Consider the following 17,202-nt stretch of genomic DNA (forward strand, 5'->3'; position numbering starts at 1 on the left):
TAAGACAGAAATCCATAGCCGGCTCTCACCTGTCTCAAAATAAATATCCATCTATTTGGAATGTTTTCAGTCACAAGGAGCAGAGGTTAAGCCTAATAATTTCCATATTTGTCCTGATTTTCTTCCTAGTAGCTGGTACAGTGCTGTGTTTTGGAATTAGGATGAGAATAATGTTGGTAACACACTGATGTTTTAGTTGTTGCTAAGTAGCGCTTACCCTAAATCACAGATTTTTCAGTTTTCCATGCTCTGCTGTGAGGGAGCATGGCCAGGACAGCTGACCCGAACTAGTCAAAGGGCTATTCCATACCACAGAACATCATGCTCAGCATATAAACTGGGGGGAGTTGGCTGGGGGCTGGGATTGCTGCTCAGGCATCAGTCAGTGGGTGGTAAGAAATTGCATTGTGCATCACTTGTCTTTTCTTGGAGTTTATTTTCTCTCTTTTTGTAATCTTCCTTTTCATTACTATTTTCATTTATTATTATTTTCATTTATTATTATTATTATTACATTTTAGTTCATTTCAATTATTAAACTGTTCTTATCTCAACCCACAAATTCTCCTTCTTTTCCTCAGTTCTCCTCCCTATCCCACCAGGGGGTGGAAGCATGAGCGAGTGACTGTGTGGTGCTTAGTTGCCAGCTGGGGTTAAACCACAATAGTAGTACTATATAAAATTACATTGCAAAGATTTATAAAATAAAGCATATCCAAAAATAGTATACCTGATGCTTGAATATTGACTGTGACACTGTTCTCATTCTCTTGTTCTTTTTCATCTATTCTTACAGTCTCACAAACAGAACTGTCCTCTTTGTGAACATGCATATGCTGTTCTTCAGGTTGTAGCACTAAATCATTAAACCACAAGTGAACATTTAGATACAAATATCACAAAACCAGCTCAATGAATAAGAAAACTGTTCTATAAATGACTCTATATGTAAAAACAATTTCAAATCAAGTAGTCTCTATGACACATACATTTTCTTTTCATGAACTTCTTTACTGTTTTCATGGGCTTATACAATATGGAAAAACCATGAAGACACAGAGAGACAACGCCCTGTCAGTCTTCACAGCCCAAGAAGTAAGGCATCATCAAGTTCCTCTTCCTTAGGGCAGAAATACAGAGGTGGGAAAATAAAGGAGCTGGTACTATAGCTCTGTATTATAGCTCCACAGGAAACCTTGTATGCCTTTATAAGGAGAAAGAACATGTATGGGAGGAAAGATGCTGCTGACTAAGAGGAGCTCAAACTACGAAAAATATCTCAGTGAGTGGGAGTAGGAAAGGTAAGAAACTGTAAGTGACCCAGAAAGTACATGGAAGCTGCAAATGACAGAAAAAAAATAAAAATTGCTTTTTTTTTTAGTTCTTTTCAGAACTTTTCCTCCTGCCTTATAGCTATCTTTTGCAACTTGTTAGTATTTCTAAATCTCCTTCCCTTCTTCCTTATAGATACTGATGCATGAGCTACAGTTTCTGCCCTCAAAGCTTCCTTTGGCAGCTCTACCTCTTTGTTTCTGAGAGGGGTTCTGGCTGAAAAGGTGTCTCCTAAATATTGCTGATGGTTTTTAGTTAAGAATGTAATTTTCCTCAGAAAACAAACTGATCATACAGAGACAGAAAGAAAAAATTTTTTTTTTCTAGTTAAGTTAGAAAAACCCTTCCTGATTTTGAAAAACTATCCAGGGATCAAAACTGGATCAATGAACTGTTTCTAATACTTCTGTTCTGTGTATTTTCTGAACTAAATATTCTACACAATGACATCTTCAAAAAATAAGCCAAACAAAGACAATAGAGAAAGAGCCCTATAAGCAGTGCTGGCATTTCTTATTTTCACTTAAATTTAGAATTACCCTTAATAAAAACTTTTCATTATTACAAAAGTATACAATAATTTACATAATTTCTACATCAGTGTGGTAAGACCTACACATTTGATGGGTTCTGTATATATCAGACATAACTGATCTGCAACACCGGGGTCTACCTGTAAACATTTTTTAAACTGTATTTAACTTACTTAAACCTCCACAAGCCTATTAGTAAATGTAACATAGCTCGTCTTTCAATACATTTCGATTTCTTGTTAGGAGATGCAGTTCTAGTCAGAGTTCACTAGATGGTAGCATAAAACTTCAGTTCAGGTACCGTGATCTCCTACTTTTAAAACTGGGATCGTTTCTTTCTGAGGCCACAGAATTATTTTATGCATGTCCACCAGTGTCAGTAACAGATTAATTTTACCAAGAAATCATTTCCTCCACAAGATTACATAAGATTGCACTTAAATAAATATTCCAACTGTATCCTATAGGAATTATTGCTGAAAGCTTTTATGTAATAATTTTAATCTTTTTTTTTTTTTTCCCTAAATGCTGGGACATATAGCTGAAGAACAGATAAAAGTTATTGTCAAAATTCTGCTATACAAGTCCAGAAAAAGAAAAATAATTTTTTTTAATATAACTTTGTCCTGAAAAGTGAATCTGGAAATATGTCATTGTCTCCCAACATTTTGTGTCACAAATATTTCTTTTTTAAAACAAATAAGGAATTTCTTCTACTTCTTTTCCCTCTCAGCTATTTTGCATTTCTGCAATGCATTCTTTCATAACCATTGTCATCAACAAGAACAGGGCTACCAACAACTTTCTGTTTTCCCTAAGACCTGTTCTGACTCATTGTTTGATGGGGTTTGCACGAAGGCAACTGGCTCAAATGGTTCTTTCCAGAGAATTTTGTCTCCTGTTCATTGTCTAGGCTATGCTGGTTCTACAAAAGTAAGAGTATTGGTAATTGCTATTTGCTAACTACAACTGATAACCACTATTTCTACAAAGAGGCCAGGAGGTCTGATTCAGAACATATGGACAGAAGAGATCCTCTGGAGTAAGTACCATTTAATTTGTCAGAGAGTTACTTTGTCAGAATAGGACTAAACTCATATGTTTATTTTATTAAAAACCACTTTAACCACTGAAAAAAACCCAAAACACCAAAACAAAGCACCCTCCCAACCAAAACAAACAAAATCCCTTAAGATATCTAAAGCAAAAAATGAAAGGTAAGATCCTTAGCTGAAAATTTAGCTACAGTAAAGATAATAAAAATGTTACCATTGACTTCAAAGGATTTTTTCCCCCCATAAATCTACTAGTATGAACTAACATCTATTGTAATGGGTATAAAAGAGCATAATTAAACCTGGAAAAATGGCAGAAAAAACTGGTTCACATACCTTTTTCAGGACTATCTACACCACTATTTTCCTCTCTCTGGGTGAGTGTATATTTAGATCTGAGCATGATAAAGTTGCTCAGATCAGAATCATCATTGTCCCAATTTGTAGCAAGTGCAGATGATGCAGGCTTTTGACTATTGGATGAGTCGTCTTCTTTAGAAGACACATCTTTACAGCTGACTGATTCAGATGATTGGGGGGGTTTCTTTCCTTGGTTTAAGAAATAAATTGCCTCTTCTACCTTATTCTTTTTTATGCTTCCTTCAGTAAGCTCTTCCACAGGTGTATTTGTACTGTGAATTTTGGCAGATGATGCAGCGCTCACATGCAGGGCAAAGTACTGCTTTTGAATCTGTGGTGACATGTAAAGATTAATTACTTTGTTTGACTGATGTTTTTCAGCAGCAAGCAGCTCCTGGTTTGTCACAGAATTCTTATCTTCAAGCCATCCTAAAAAATAAAATTTAATTTCTTTGTTGAAACACAGATTTTTTTCTTTTCATTCTCCTGGTTAGAGTTAACTATTTTGGATAAATTGCAGAGAAACCATTTTTTTATTTCTTCTTTCTGCCTTCCCAGTTCATTAGAATCCACTTTAAAAAAACTTGTGCTGAGCAGTCCTAAGTAAAAATGTACAATGCTGAAAAATAGAAGACCAAGTTACTGTTTGGAGAATAGAATAGAATCACAGAATCATTCAGGTTGGAAAAGACCCTTGGGATCATCGAGTCCAACCATCAGCCCTACTCTACAAAGTTCTCCCCTACACCATATCCCCCAGCATCTCATCTAAACGACCCTTAAACACATCCAGGGATGGTGACTCCACCACCTCCCTGGGCAGCCTATTCCACTCTCTGACCACTCTTTCTGTGAAAAATGTTTTCCTAATGTCCAGTCTAAACCTCCCCTGTTGCAGTTTAAAGCCGTTCCCCCTCGTTCTGTCACTAATCACCTGTGAGAAGAGACCAGCACCAACCTCTCTACAATGTCCTTTCAGGTAGCTGTAGAGAGTGATGAGGTCTCCCCTCAGCCTTCTCCTCCTGAAACTGAACAGTCCCAGCTCCCTCAATCTCTCCTCATAGGATTTGTTCTCCAGGCCCTTCACCTGCTTCGTTGCTCTCCTCTGCACTCGCTCCAGCACCTCGATATCCCTCTCGTATTGAGGTGCCCAAAACTGGACACAATACTCCAGGTGTGGCCTCACCAGTGCAGAGTACAGGGGGACTATCACCTCCCTGCTTCTGCTGGTCACACTATTTCTAATACAAGCCAGGATGCTGTTGGCTTTCTTGGCCACCTGGGCACACTGCTGGCTCATGTTCAGCTGCTTGTCAATTAGAACCCCCAGATCCTTCTCTTCCACACAGCTCTCCAGCCACACCTCCCCAAGTGCAGGACCTGGCACTTGGCCTTGTTGAAGCTCATCCCGTTAACGTTGGCCCACCGATCCAACCTATCCAAGTCTCTCTGTAGTGCCTCCCTATCTTCATGCAGATCGACACTCCCGCTTAACTTGGTGTCATCTGCGAATTTACTGATGATACACTCTATGTCCTTATCAAGATCATCAATAAAGATGTTGAACAGAAATGGTCCCAACCCCGAGCCCTGAGGAACACCACTTGTGACCGGCCACCAGCTGGATTTAGCTCCATTGACCAGAAGTTTTCACCACCTGCATGGTGCTTACTGGTGTTAGATTTCTAGGAAGTGGGATGCAACACATTTCATTAGAAAGAAAGATTAAAAGATTAACATATTTTTTTTTTTTAGAGGAAAAAGAAGAAGCATGCAATTAGCTCCCTCTAAAGATGTGCTTCACTAGGACTGCAATTTCTTGATTTGCTGCTGCACATCCATGTTAAACACAGTAGCTAAAACTTTACGATATGTAAAAAGCAGTTAAATGGAAATGTTCTTTCATGAGCAGTGCCTATTTGTTTCACAATATATCATGTTACTGTCAGTCCTTCGAGTTCTACAACCACAATTGGTGCCTTGTAGTCAGGCCATAGCTATATAATAAAATCTAAATAACTTTTTTCATTTTCTGTTAAAGTTTGATTACAAGTATGCATAATGGTCCATGAGAAATTCTGAAGTTTACGAGTGGTTCACATTTGAAACCATAGCCAGTGTAAAAAAATCCCTCTGAATAGCACCACAGAATAAAACATTTTCACTGTAACATACTCTCCACACTGACCTTCTGCAGATAGAACTATACGAATATCTGCTTTATTAAAATATTCCTGTGCAAAATTACTATTTGTTAAGAAATCTCCTGTATGAAGCTATTTTATTAAAAAATAGTATGGCTGGCGGATTAATAGAAAAGATAACTCTGGCTAGTTAAACACTTTTGTTCCTACAATTTATTCTAAGTTTGTGAAAGTACACCTTACTTGTAGTAGCACTGCTACTTCATATTGTTATAAAACATTTTGTTCTTGAGAATAAGAAATCTTCCATTTTCTTCCTTCTTGGAGGTATGTAACCGTCACTGTGATTCTCTGTTAAAGTACCTATCTTTGCCTTTTTATCACTTTTTTAAAAAAAGAAGATACTTACTTTCTAACTGATACGATGTAAGCTGTGTGAATGTTTCTACTTCTGTAGGAAGCAAACTGTTTGCATTCCTGGCATCCATGTTTAATTGCTCCAAAGTTTCTATGGAGACTGGATTTAAACCCAAATGAAGCCACCAGCCCTCCTCTAGAGAGCTAAGCACTGGTGCTTCTACCTCAACTCGCAGCATTTCCTTCAGTTCAGTGAGTGAATGAGGCTGATATGCAAGTTTAACAGTCAGATGCTCTACAAAAAACAGAAATCAACATATAATGTTGATAGTCCAGAAACACAAAAACAGAATGTAATTTTGGAAATGCAAGCTCCCAAGTACTGATGATCTACTACATATATCCATTGTTTATACTTCCATTTGTAACTCAATGACCATTAATAGACTTAAGAGCAAAATAGTCAGTGTTATCAGAGCAAGTGTGCTTTTTATTGAATGTACGACTAAGGGGGGGGGTGGGGGTATATTTTTTCAGTTCTAATAATGTGTAGCTGCAGTACTAAAGTTACAAATTATCTTGTTCGTTATCTGTGAGTTTACTTGTCATGCTTACAAAGACTTAACATAATCCTTACCTGACAAAAAAATGAACTTAAAGAGTAATGAGCCTTCCATGCATTATTTTCAACTATAAATGAATGTATAAATGAATTGGATAACATAACCAACTTAATCCTGAGACTTGTAAAATGAAGGTAAATAAGATAAAAGAGCAGTGGTAATGACTATTCTGGTGCTGTCAGAAATAACCTGCAACTTATTTTGTTTTGTATTTGCTTCCTAACATGAACTCTGCTCTTGTCAAGTTATTATTTTCCATTAACAACACTCTTCTATTGATTTATATGTATTTTTAAATGTTATTTAAGGAAAAATAGCACCCAGAAAAGCATTCAACAGATTACTAAATTTCATTTACCATGGTTATTGAATATAATTAGTACTAGTGAGCTGAACATTTTCATAATGAAATAAAACTCTTATTTCATTCAAATTCGCTCTGTAGAAGGATACATGACATACCAACTTCTATGTTGCCATACTGTAACTTTTTATATGTACTAAAAGAATCAGACAATCCAAACTTCAGAGGGTTACATTAGTTGGATAAACTTCACTGGCTCAAAAGATGTACTCTGTAATATAACTTCATCTTTTTTGCTGTATTTTCTCCATGTACATGAAACTCCTCAACATCAATTAGAAATTGATCATCAATTAGAAATCCTTACCAACAAACAAAAGAGAGCTCATATTATCCCGATACTTCTCTGATTGCCATACCAAATATTCTAGGTATTCCCTAGAGGGCTCTGTAATCAAAATACTAAGAAGAATATAAAACAAGACTTGGAGGTATGAAGTTTAACAGCATTATCTGTTGAATTTTGATTTATACAAAACTACTTTTTAAAGATCTACTTTCTCTCTAAATTTTCAGTTCATTCATTCATTCACTCATTCATTAAAATTCCATCTTGTCTGTATAGAGGGTCATTTACCATAATACCATGGTGAACAGGAAGGAGCGAGAGGAGCCATCAAGGCTGGTTCACAAAGTAAAGTGGCACTGAATGAGAATTTTATCTAGATTGTTGTTCCCTCCTGAAAAGGATATTTAAATTCTTCACACATATGGGAGAAAGATAGGCAAGGCAAAAAATGCTAGTCTCGCAAACAAGATAAGAAGGAAAGGATAAAGCAATCTTGATCCTATATCAGCAAGGAAAGGCTTTAATTCTATTGTTGGTGCATGTCCCCAAAACACAGACAATACTTTCTTCCTGTATCTCTTCTGGAAATCTCTTCTGTAGGTGATGCTCAACATTATGTGTTTGGCATATGTATAAATATATGCATACACACATACATACTTGCTATATACCTAAATATTTACTATTGCCTACTCCAAAAAGGAGATTGGGTTTTCAGGCTATTAAGTCCCCCAGGAGAAAGAGGTCTACAGTAGCGACTCTCATTTCCTTTTTAAAGCTCCTCTGAAAAGCCACAGATATATACCATGCACTCTGTTCACTCCTTCATGCAAAACACAAAATGTATGCAGCTATCTCAAAGAACACAACTACCAATTCACAAATAGGCCAAAGTTATTTTTGCACTAATTTGGAGGATTTATGATTTGGAGGATTTATGATTTAGATGATTTATGACAGGATTTATTACTACAAAGTTGTTGTTACCTGTTACCAAAAAGAGGAATAGGTTCTTCTTGAAGTCCTGTCCACAGAAAATTAACCCGTGATCTTTGTTGTCTGCGTGGAGGAGTTAAAGGTACTTCCATTCTGTCTTTCAGATATGGAACATATTTAGCTGGAAATTGCATAAAGCCAAAACAAAAATAAAAAATCTAAATCATAAAGTTACTTTTGAATGAAACACACATACTTAGAAATTTTACACTAGTGAAGTTTTGGATTAAAATATAAGATATTTTCATGGGACAATTTACTATTTATGCAATAAAACCCAAATACTTCACATTTAATTTCCAGGCTGTTTGGGGATAATAATGTGATTACATTCCTTTACTCATTCTGTAATGTAGTTCTGGCTACATACTCTTCCTGTGTAAGATGATTATTATGATTAAATCACCAGGTACTATGGCTGAGGTTTTCATATTAAGTGTTCATCCCTGTTGGCCACCTTAGTTTTCACATAAATTAATTAGATGGAAGAGAGACTTCAGACAATATTATGATGGCTATAACATTCAGATGAATGGACTCAGGAACTTCAGAAACAGTTAGAATTTTAAAGACAAAATTATTCTTTCAAGCAGAATTAGTACTCATTGTAATTTCTAGGGATGACCACTGAAATGAATTACACCACTAATGTTTTTAAAGCAGTATACAAACAAATCTGGCATGCTAACAGTTCCCTGCAAGTCACTTTTCACATCCTTTTTTTTCCCCAATCATATGAAGAGTGGACATTTTAATGGACTATTGCTTTTTTTTCAAATCTAATAAGGAATTTGTAACTTCATTGATTTTGGTGTCATTCCATAAAAATCGGCAGTTTACATGATTGTCCTGGCATTCATCTCTCTGGCCTTCTTCTAACAATATTTCTTGTTAAGCTTGACCAGAAAGTAGAGGTCACAAAAACCACACTTCATCATGTTCTGTAAAAACTAACAGCCAGAAAAATAAGTGTCTCCATTCCCTATTCATTCCAACAGGCAGTAAAAAGCTGCAGTCACCATACACAGTATTTGGCCAACTGGCACACAGCAGGCTATGAATCAACCACCTGCCCACCTGCTTACAGCTGCTCCTTGTCCAACCTAACAAGCAGATTGTACAGCAGGAAGAGCAGGAAGGATAAAGGACAGTGTCAGAAAGCCAAAGAATGTACAGTACATATTTGGGGGAAAAAAACCTGTAAGAAATAAAAGTAGTTACAAAAGAAAGAAACAGACTTCCAATCAGTATAATTTCTTTCCCATTTACTTAGAACAAAAAAAGCTCAGTGGACTTCTGCTGTGAACTTAGCTCACAAACTGTTTGTTGTGAGAAACAAATTTAGCACTTTTCTTTGAACAGGACAGGACAAGCAAAAATTCCTGACATATCTAAAAAGAACAATTATTTCGCTTTGAGCAATAGTGTTCATATTCATTCTTGTCTAGTTATTTTTGCCTTTGAGACTGGAACATTTTAACCAGCTACATTAGTTAAACTCTGCCTACACGCAGGGTGTCATTCCCCTTCTCAGAGCTTTAATGACTGAATGAATTCTCTTGTCCCTCAATCCCTTTATCAATCCCCATAGCTAGCAGGAGAGGAAGGTAAACAATTAAATATTTACAGAAAATGTCATTATTTATGACTGTCTCTTCTATGAGTTTAAGCAAACATACTTCACTTCTAGTAATCCATAAATAGCAAAATTAATTAGAAAGAGAAGACAGTAGGGTATCTCTGCTGAAATTTTACACCTGATACAGGAACTTCCATTAGCAAACAGTGTCTTAGCAGTGCATTTACAAGTTTGCAGGTCTATATCCTACAGATCTGAGTATATCCTAAAAAAAAAAAAAAAGATGACATGGAAGCTGTCTGTGCCCCAATGACTGAATCAGGAAAGATGGCAGAGCTAAGCTAACAGACTGGCAATAACGATTAATGTAATCACTTTCTTTTAAAAACAGTTCAAGATGGTTTGACTACTCATCTACTCCAGAAGAATGGACAATATCCTAGATAAGATCATAGTAAACTTGTTATTGCTGTATACAGGAGGAGGGTCCCAAGCTGCTCAGATCACCTAAGTTCCTCCTGCTTATTGTAAGCTTTGGAAGTAAAAAGCAGTCAGATAGCTCACTAGATTCAGATTACAGTTAAACATGCAAGACAATAATCTCCAAATGGAAACTAAATTTAACTTTGTCTTGGTGGGACAAGATATGGTGGCTTTGCCTGGAGCTTTTATATCAGACACTTTGAGGTGTTATGATTGCTCTTAACAAAAACCCACTACAACACAGTATCAGGAGTGTAATGCTATTAGCCTGAAGGGGGCAACCATCAATTCAGTTTAAATCATACTGAAACAGACAAGAAGAGGAGTCTTGGTCTGGAAAAAACTCAAAATTTCTCAAGAACTTTAGTAACTGCTGGATGGAAAACTATCAAGTGAACATGTACAGGAGGATAATACTGCTACTGTCCAATGCAATGATGGATAGACTTTTCCCAAGATAGGACATACATTAGGATGAGAGGTACGTGTTTATTAAAGTATTGCCACTCTGCCCAGATCACATCTATTTGTAAATGTCACTCTTTGTGCAGGCTTTTCTGCATGAAATTAAACATGAAAAATGTCACCAGCACAGCCATTTTTCTGCCTGTCTTAGCCAGCCAACATTAAGCTGTGAAAACAGTAGGGCTGGCAAGAATATCTATTACTTTGAGAGGTTAGCCCTGGAACCTGAAGAAACTTTAACAGAGGTTGGATAGTTAGTCTGAACAGTCAGACACCAAACCTGTCTGGCATTAGTATGCACTGTAACCAGCATGCCTGACTGAGTCTTCAAGCTATTAAAGGTGGGTATGTATAAAGGATTTCCTGATGCCAGTGTAGGAGAAGCCAGATTCAACACACACACATTAGCAAATATCCAACACTTTCAGTATATATCTGTAGAAAACAGCTCTGGTGACTATGTGAGTTAATTCCTTGATCACACAGCATTACTGAACCATCTGCAAACCAAAATATCTGCACAGGAATTTAGAACCTCTGGAAGTTATAAACTCAGTACTTCTCCCTGGATTGTACTCCATCACTCTCTTTTGAAAGCATTTATGTAAGACTAACAAACTTTAAACTGTGCTCTTTGACTCAACAATTTTAATTAACCTGCCTTAACTTTCCTCTGCCCTCTCTGGGTAGATAGGTTGTTAGATAAAAAAATCTAAAAAGCTAAGCAAGTGCAAAAGATACAGACACTACTCACAGCCAAAAGCAACGTGAAGGAATTTTAAAGTTGGTTGTGTTTAGCTTTTAAAACTCTTGAAGGGAGTATGGCACTTCTACCTGCTTATGGTGCAGGTTCAAAATAGTAGATCACACAGAGCAAACATTCTTGTCTTATATCTATATGGTAGATACTCTCAAGAACAGAAGATGGGGACAATCACTTGAAGAATTTATTTTAAATATCACCCCTTGATCTTCCTACCTGACTCACAGCATTCCAACATACTTCTGCTATTACTGGAGCAAACCTCTTGTGGCATGGGACAGTACTTGGAAATTTCTAATTTGTATGTAATTTCTGCTTTGAGATCTGAAAATGGATTTTAAAAAGTGCCATAAATGAACCATTTATTCCTTTTTACTATCAAAGCAATTTTTTTCTTTCAATCTTTTTACTGAATCTCCATAATATATTGTTATGAAAAATTACAGTTATGCTTAGTAATACCAAATGCTGTAGCTGATCAGAGCAGTGCTCAGTCTCATCCCTTAAAGATGCCAGAAAAATAATACAATATCGTATAGTCACTATCTGAACTATTCAAAGTTCTTACAACTACAGTGATGTGATTTCTGGAACAAATAGGTAGCCTAAATGTAGTTTACCAGGAGTTTGTGTATGTAGATTCTTTTGCTACTATAAAAGCCTAAAAAAGAACAAAAAAGAATAATAGGTTGACATCTGTGTAAAAAATCCTCAAACCTCTGCAGTGGAGGTCAGGTCATCCAGCTTGGAACATGGCATTTAGGTTGTGACATACAAAATATATCAGAGGAATGCACATGAAACCGCCTTAGTAAAAAACCACACTTTTAAAAGTTTTGTTTCTATCTTCAGTAAGAGACTGGATTACTCCAAACTGCTGTCCTATCAGAGACAGAATTCAGCACACACCCTCCACACTCAGAAGCATGGATCTTGCTTTGAGCTGCTTCCTCTCCACCTAAGTGGTTTTTCTCACTTGTTAGCTAAAACCAATGGAAACGGGTTTTTAATCAAAATAAAAAATCAGACACTGTCTCTTTCTTTTAACTACACAAAATAGTCATAGATATCAATCTAATAACTGTCATTAAATTTGTACTTATCTGTAGTATAAAAGCATTTAGTAACTTTTCTTAAATTTCTTTAAAGAAATTACTACTGTCATTTAAAATATTCCTGTTATCCATGGAATATTTAACCTTTTTGTTCCCCAAATCTGATTTTGTGTTTGCAATTACAAGGTAATACAACCAATTTTTACGGTATGACTGTACTGCATATAATCCTCGTAAAGATGTCTCTGAAAGTAAATTTAATTACAGATAAGAAAACATAACACTAAATTATTATATTCATGGTAGACAGGATATCATGAATCACAGCTCATGTTACATTTGTTTCCAAGATTACAACACACAACCATGGATCGAAGCAAATGACAAATAGTTCACTTCCCCTTGGCTACTTGAGGAGACATTTCTAATACTCAGAAATTTGGCTATAGCACAGTTTGCAGTCTCATACAGAGAAATACTCATTTGATAGGCTGTCATGTGTTTCATAAGTGAAATGAATATAGAAGAGATAGATTCTGTTAAATGTGTGTAAATGAAAGGAAAATCAGGTCAAGCATTTAAGAAAACCAACCCTCACCTTCTTTGATCACCTCTTTGCACATGTCCTCATCAGCAATAATTTCTGGAGGTAAATTTAACAACTCTTTCACTTCCAAGTATGATGGAATCTTAACAGAATCTGATCTGCCATTGCTGGGTTGGCAGAATTCTAACTCAACAGGCAACATGAAATACTGAAAAATATTAATCATGACAGAATGGTAAGTAAATTTCCTTTGATGTTACTGTACAGTCAAACCTTTTTCAAAATCTTGAAACAGCTTAGTTCTGAACCAATCTAAGAGCTTTAAAGAAAGAAGCCATATGACATCTACACAGCATACACAAAGCTTTGCTCAATACAAAGGAAAAAAAATAGCATTACAGTATTTCAAATTGAATCAGTGGAGTATAAATAGTGGATCCAAACTTCCAGTTCCCAATCAAGTAAAATCTTAATTTATTTAATTGAAAGTTTTCTAGAATTTTGAAAAAATGGAGCAAAAAATACATTTGACTTCTTCTAAAAAAACAAAGCCAAGCTAGCCCCCCAAATCCCAGAACATGCCTTGGAACTTTCCCTTTTCTATGCACACGTCATGGCTTCTTGTTTTGGTTCACTTTTATTCTTAGTGTAACAGTACCTACATAAAACTGCCAACACATCAAGTCCCAGAAGAAACAACTGATCAGAGTGAAGATCCTAACAACAGCATCCAACAATTAAAAAACCACAAATGATACCAGTGTTGTCTAATCTAGGAAATATGAAGGCTACAAATATTTGTCAAGTATGAAAATAATTCAGTAAAATGACTTGCAGATGAACAAACATGCATAACATAAAGCAATCACTAGTATAATATTTGGTAAGAAACAACATGCTGATACCTCTTCATTTTTTACAGATATGGTACAGAAGTTCTCTTTAATCTCCTGCAATTCTTTTTTAGTCTCTTCCATCACCATTTCATTTTGGAAAGTCAAACATTCCCTTCAAAAGATCATAAAATAAAGCAAGTGACTTCTTTGTATTACATCATATGTAAGAGTGAAAGTCTTAGCAGTAGATTTGATAGCCATATACGTGGCAAAAGTTATTTTCCTCTAAATCCATGCTTTTCTAAGAGAGCAATTCCAAGGGATACTGTACCAACCTGTGTCATTAACTGAAATTATTTTTCAAGAAATAGTACATTAAGTTTTTCTGCTAGCTACAAAATTTCTGCAATCTATAACACTGACATTATTTATCTTTTGTCACATTTCATTTCTATTTTCAGGAATGACCCAGCACCAAAGAAGGCAGACTGTGTTCACTATTAAGTGAAATAAAAAACAGAAGTATGCTCCCCGGTTTAACTGACAAACTTTTAAAATGCCAAGAAATAAAACTCAGGAATGAGGCTACTACTTGCCTTGTAAAGTAAGGATACAAGCAGAACAGGGATGAAGATTTTTCAAGTAGAAGGGTAACCTTTCATCAGGCTTTCCCCTCGTGGCCATTACAGGCACTAGATCTATGACTTTTTTGGGGGATAGCTTCCTCATCAGTCCCTGACACCACTGTTTTCCTTTAGACTGAATACTTTAGACTGAAGAGTATAAATTGTTCCAGATGTAGCCTTGAGATGCTCATTGCATTTTAAGTAGAAGTCTGTCTAATTGTATTTCCTTGTCTAAATACATCTCCCTGTGTGCTCCACTAGGAGATTTGGACTCCCACCTTCAAAAGGCTGGCGGCTTTGCTAGTAAACTGTGGATCAGCAGGTCAGAGATGTTTGTAAAGGTTCACACTAGCATTTTTTTGTTCCTGTGACTGGTATTTCTGAAAGTCATTGCAGAATTTGGACCATGTTGTCTTCACTGGATACATACAGTACTCACACGTGCACACAGTCTTAAGTGCAAGACTCACTGCGAGATCAGGGCTCATGTTTGAAAAAACAGGCAAACCACCCCACTCCTCCCTCTTCTGTTACTATATCGGTACAGTTAAAACAGTTAAAATCCGCTTTGCCTTCCTTGTGAATCGTGCAAACCTACCTAGTGCAAAGGAAGCTACACAAGTCATCCAGACATGAGGTAAACCACTGCAAAATTTACCCAGACTTTATGAATGTATACAGAAGAATATATTTACATAATACTAGGCACATTCTAAATATAACTTATACCTGTTTCAGTGTAACAGTTTGTTCAAATTCCTGACATAAGACGTCATTCAATTAAATTCAATCAACCTAGCAATATGAAAGTGAGCAAAAACTTAAGAATAGTTAATATTTGAACTTGAAGAAGTACAATTCAGCAGGGTAACCACATGGATTTACTGACAGCATGACTGAGAGGAGAGAAAGGAGGAACATGGAAGCATGTGTAGACTAGATTTTTTTAGACTAGATATTAGGAAGTATTTCTTTCCAGTAGGGGTTGTTAGGCATTGGAATGGGCTGCCCAGGGAGGTGGTGGAGTCCCCATCCCTGGAGGTGTTCAAAGGCAGGTTGACACAGCACTGAGGGATCTGGTGTAGTTGGGATCTGTCAGTGCTAGGTTAATGGTTGGACTAGATGATCTTCAAGGTCCTTTCCAACCTAGATGATTCTGTGATTCTACGTGTAAAATCCTCGCTTAACTAAATTTAGTTTTTACTGATAGGGAATTGGTCAGTTTGAGGGAGGACCAGGTCCCTTAACGATGGAATTTTTTTCAGTATTGCAAAACTAAATCCTGAGCACATTTCACACTTACAGAATGTAAAACCGACAATTTAATTTATCCAGTTTTCTTAAATAATGCATATAAATTTCATCCTACTCATTTTTTCATAAGACGAAAAACTGAAGTATTTAACTGTTGCAGATATAAATTAGTTAAAAAGTTAACATACAACAGAAGAAGTTAAAATGTTGATGGCATTACACACAGACTATTATTTATGTTTAGTATTATAGAACAATTTATAGATACCTGAAAACATTCTCTTCTGTTAAATTTTGTCCTTCAGAATCTAAAAGGGGATCTTTCACTAAAAAAAAATGCAGTCTGCTCAGAAGTACAGATGAAGTAGGCAGTTTTTTACGAAAATTTTCAAGATTATCAATAAAAACAAGTTCCTCTTCCATACATAAATCTGAAGAAAATAAAATACATTAACAAACAATAACATAATAAGAATTATCAAAATAAAGAGAATTATTGAGCAACTGTTGGAATGCTACAAATGTCAGCAAAACAATTAACTACTTTTTACTTTAAGTATTTTAGAATTTTTAAGCTTGAAATACAAGAAAGCCTAGACTCCCCATGGTTCACGTGATAAGCTTTGGTTTTCTTTTGCTTTTTCATTTGTCTTATATAACACCTCTTAAAAAGAAAAGGTACTTTGTTTTCATTCCCTTGTTTGCATTATAAAGTATGATAAAGTAACTTTTGAGGTAGGTTTTGTCTGAGAAATTTAGTTCAGTGAAATTTTTAATGCAGAAATGAGGCTCTCTCTCCATAAACATCTAAACCTAAATGCAGATTCTTTAATTCTGAAGCAACAAAAAATTACTTACAAAATGAGTAGACAAAAAATATAGGTTACAAATTATTATGATATCAAGAAAGATATTATGGACCTTAATTTCTTTTGAATTTAGACTATTACTCTCTATGAGACAGACCCGATGCAGTAATCACAACTCTATTTGATGCAATCCTTTATATTTACAATATGATATACAGAAATACATATACACACATATTATACATATATAATACATATAGAAGGGAAAAGGAATTTCTTTGTTCTTCTCCCTTAATTTTTACCAACGTGGAAGCCTCCTCATTCCCACATCCCCCTTTCACTCCCTGCATGACTCCCTATCTGTAATAACCCTCCTTTTCTTCCTAGTGGCTGGAAATGATAGATACTGATTATGTTCCCCGCAAACTGTTTTACGCTGCTAACACAAACAGATCCCCATAAAGAAATACATCAATTGAGAAATAAATGTTTCATTATAAAATGAGATGAACAGTTCAGGAGAGGCTACCAAAGCTTCTAATAGCATATAAAGATTAAAGTACCTCCAACAAATAATTGACATATTTTCTGATACAATTTACACAATCCCTGATCTATTCTTCCTTTTCTTCAAGCAACCAGGAAAACAAAGTAGGAAGCACCTCAATATTCAGGCAGATAGTGGTTGCAAAAGTGCTAAAATCAATCAGAAAATAAAGACTGCTTCAATGA

General features: G+C 35.8%; 1 protein-coding gene across 1 annotated transcript in view; it reads right to left on the minus strand.

Moving 5' to 3' along the window:
- The window catches only part of SHOC1 (shortage in chiasmata 1), a 61,599-nt gene that overhangs the window by 31,438 nt on the left and 12,959 nt on the right, over positions 1–17,202 (minus strand). The window contains exons 5-13 of the mRNA XM_074856900.1: positions 15,930–16,092; positions 13,851–13,953; positions 12,997–13,153; positions 11,560–11,667; positions 8,045–8,174; positions 7,076–7,170; positions 5,834–6,076; positions 3,257–3,709; positions 731–856 (exon numbers count right to left, since the gene is read on the minus strand). Coding sequence (XP_074713001.1) covers positions 731–856; positions 3,257–3,709; positions 5,834–6,076; positions 7,076–7,170; positions 8,045–8,174; positions 11,560–11,667; positions 12,997–13,153; positions 13,851–13,953; positions 15,930–16,092 — 1,578 coding nt within the window. The remainder of the gene's footprint in view (positions 1–730; positions 857–3,256; positions 3,710–5,833; positions 6,077–7,075; positions 7,171–8,044; positions 8,175–11,559; positions 11,668–12,996; positions 13,154–13,850; positions 13,954–15,929; positions 16,093–17,202) is intronic.

The sequence above is a fragment of the Strix uralensis genome, chromosome Z, assembly GCF_047716275.1.
Source record: "Strix uralensis isolate ZFMK-TIS-50842 chromosome Z, bStrUra1, whole genome shotgun sequence".
NCBI lineage: Eukaryota > Metazoa > Chordata > Aves > Strigiformes > Strigidae > Strix > Strix uralensis.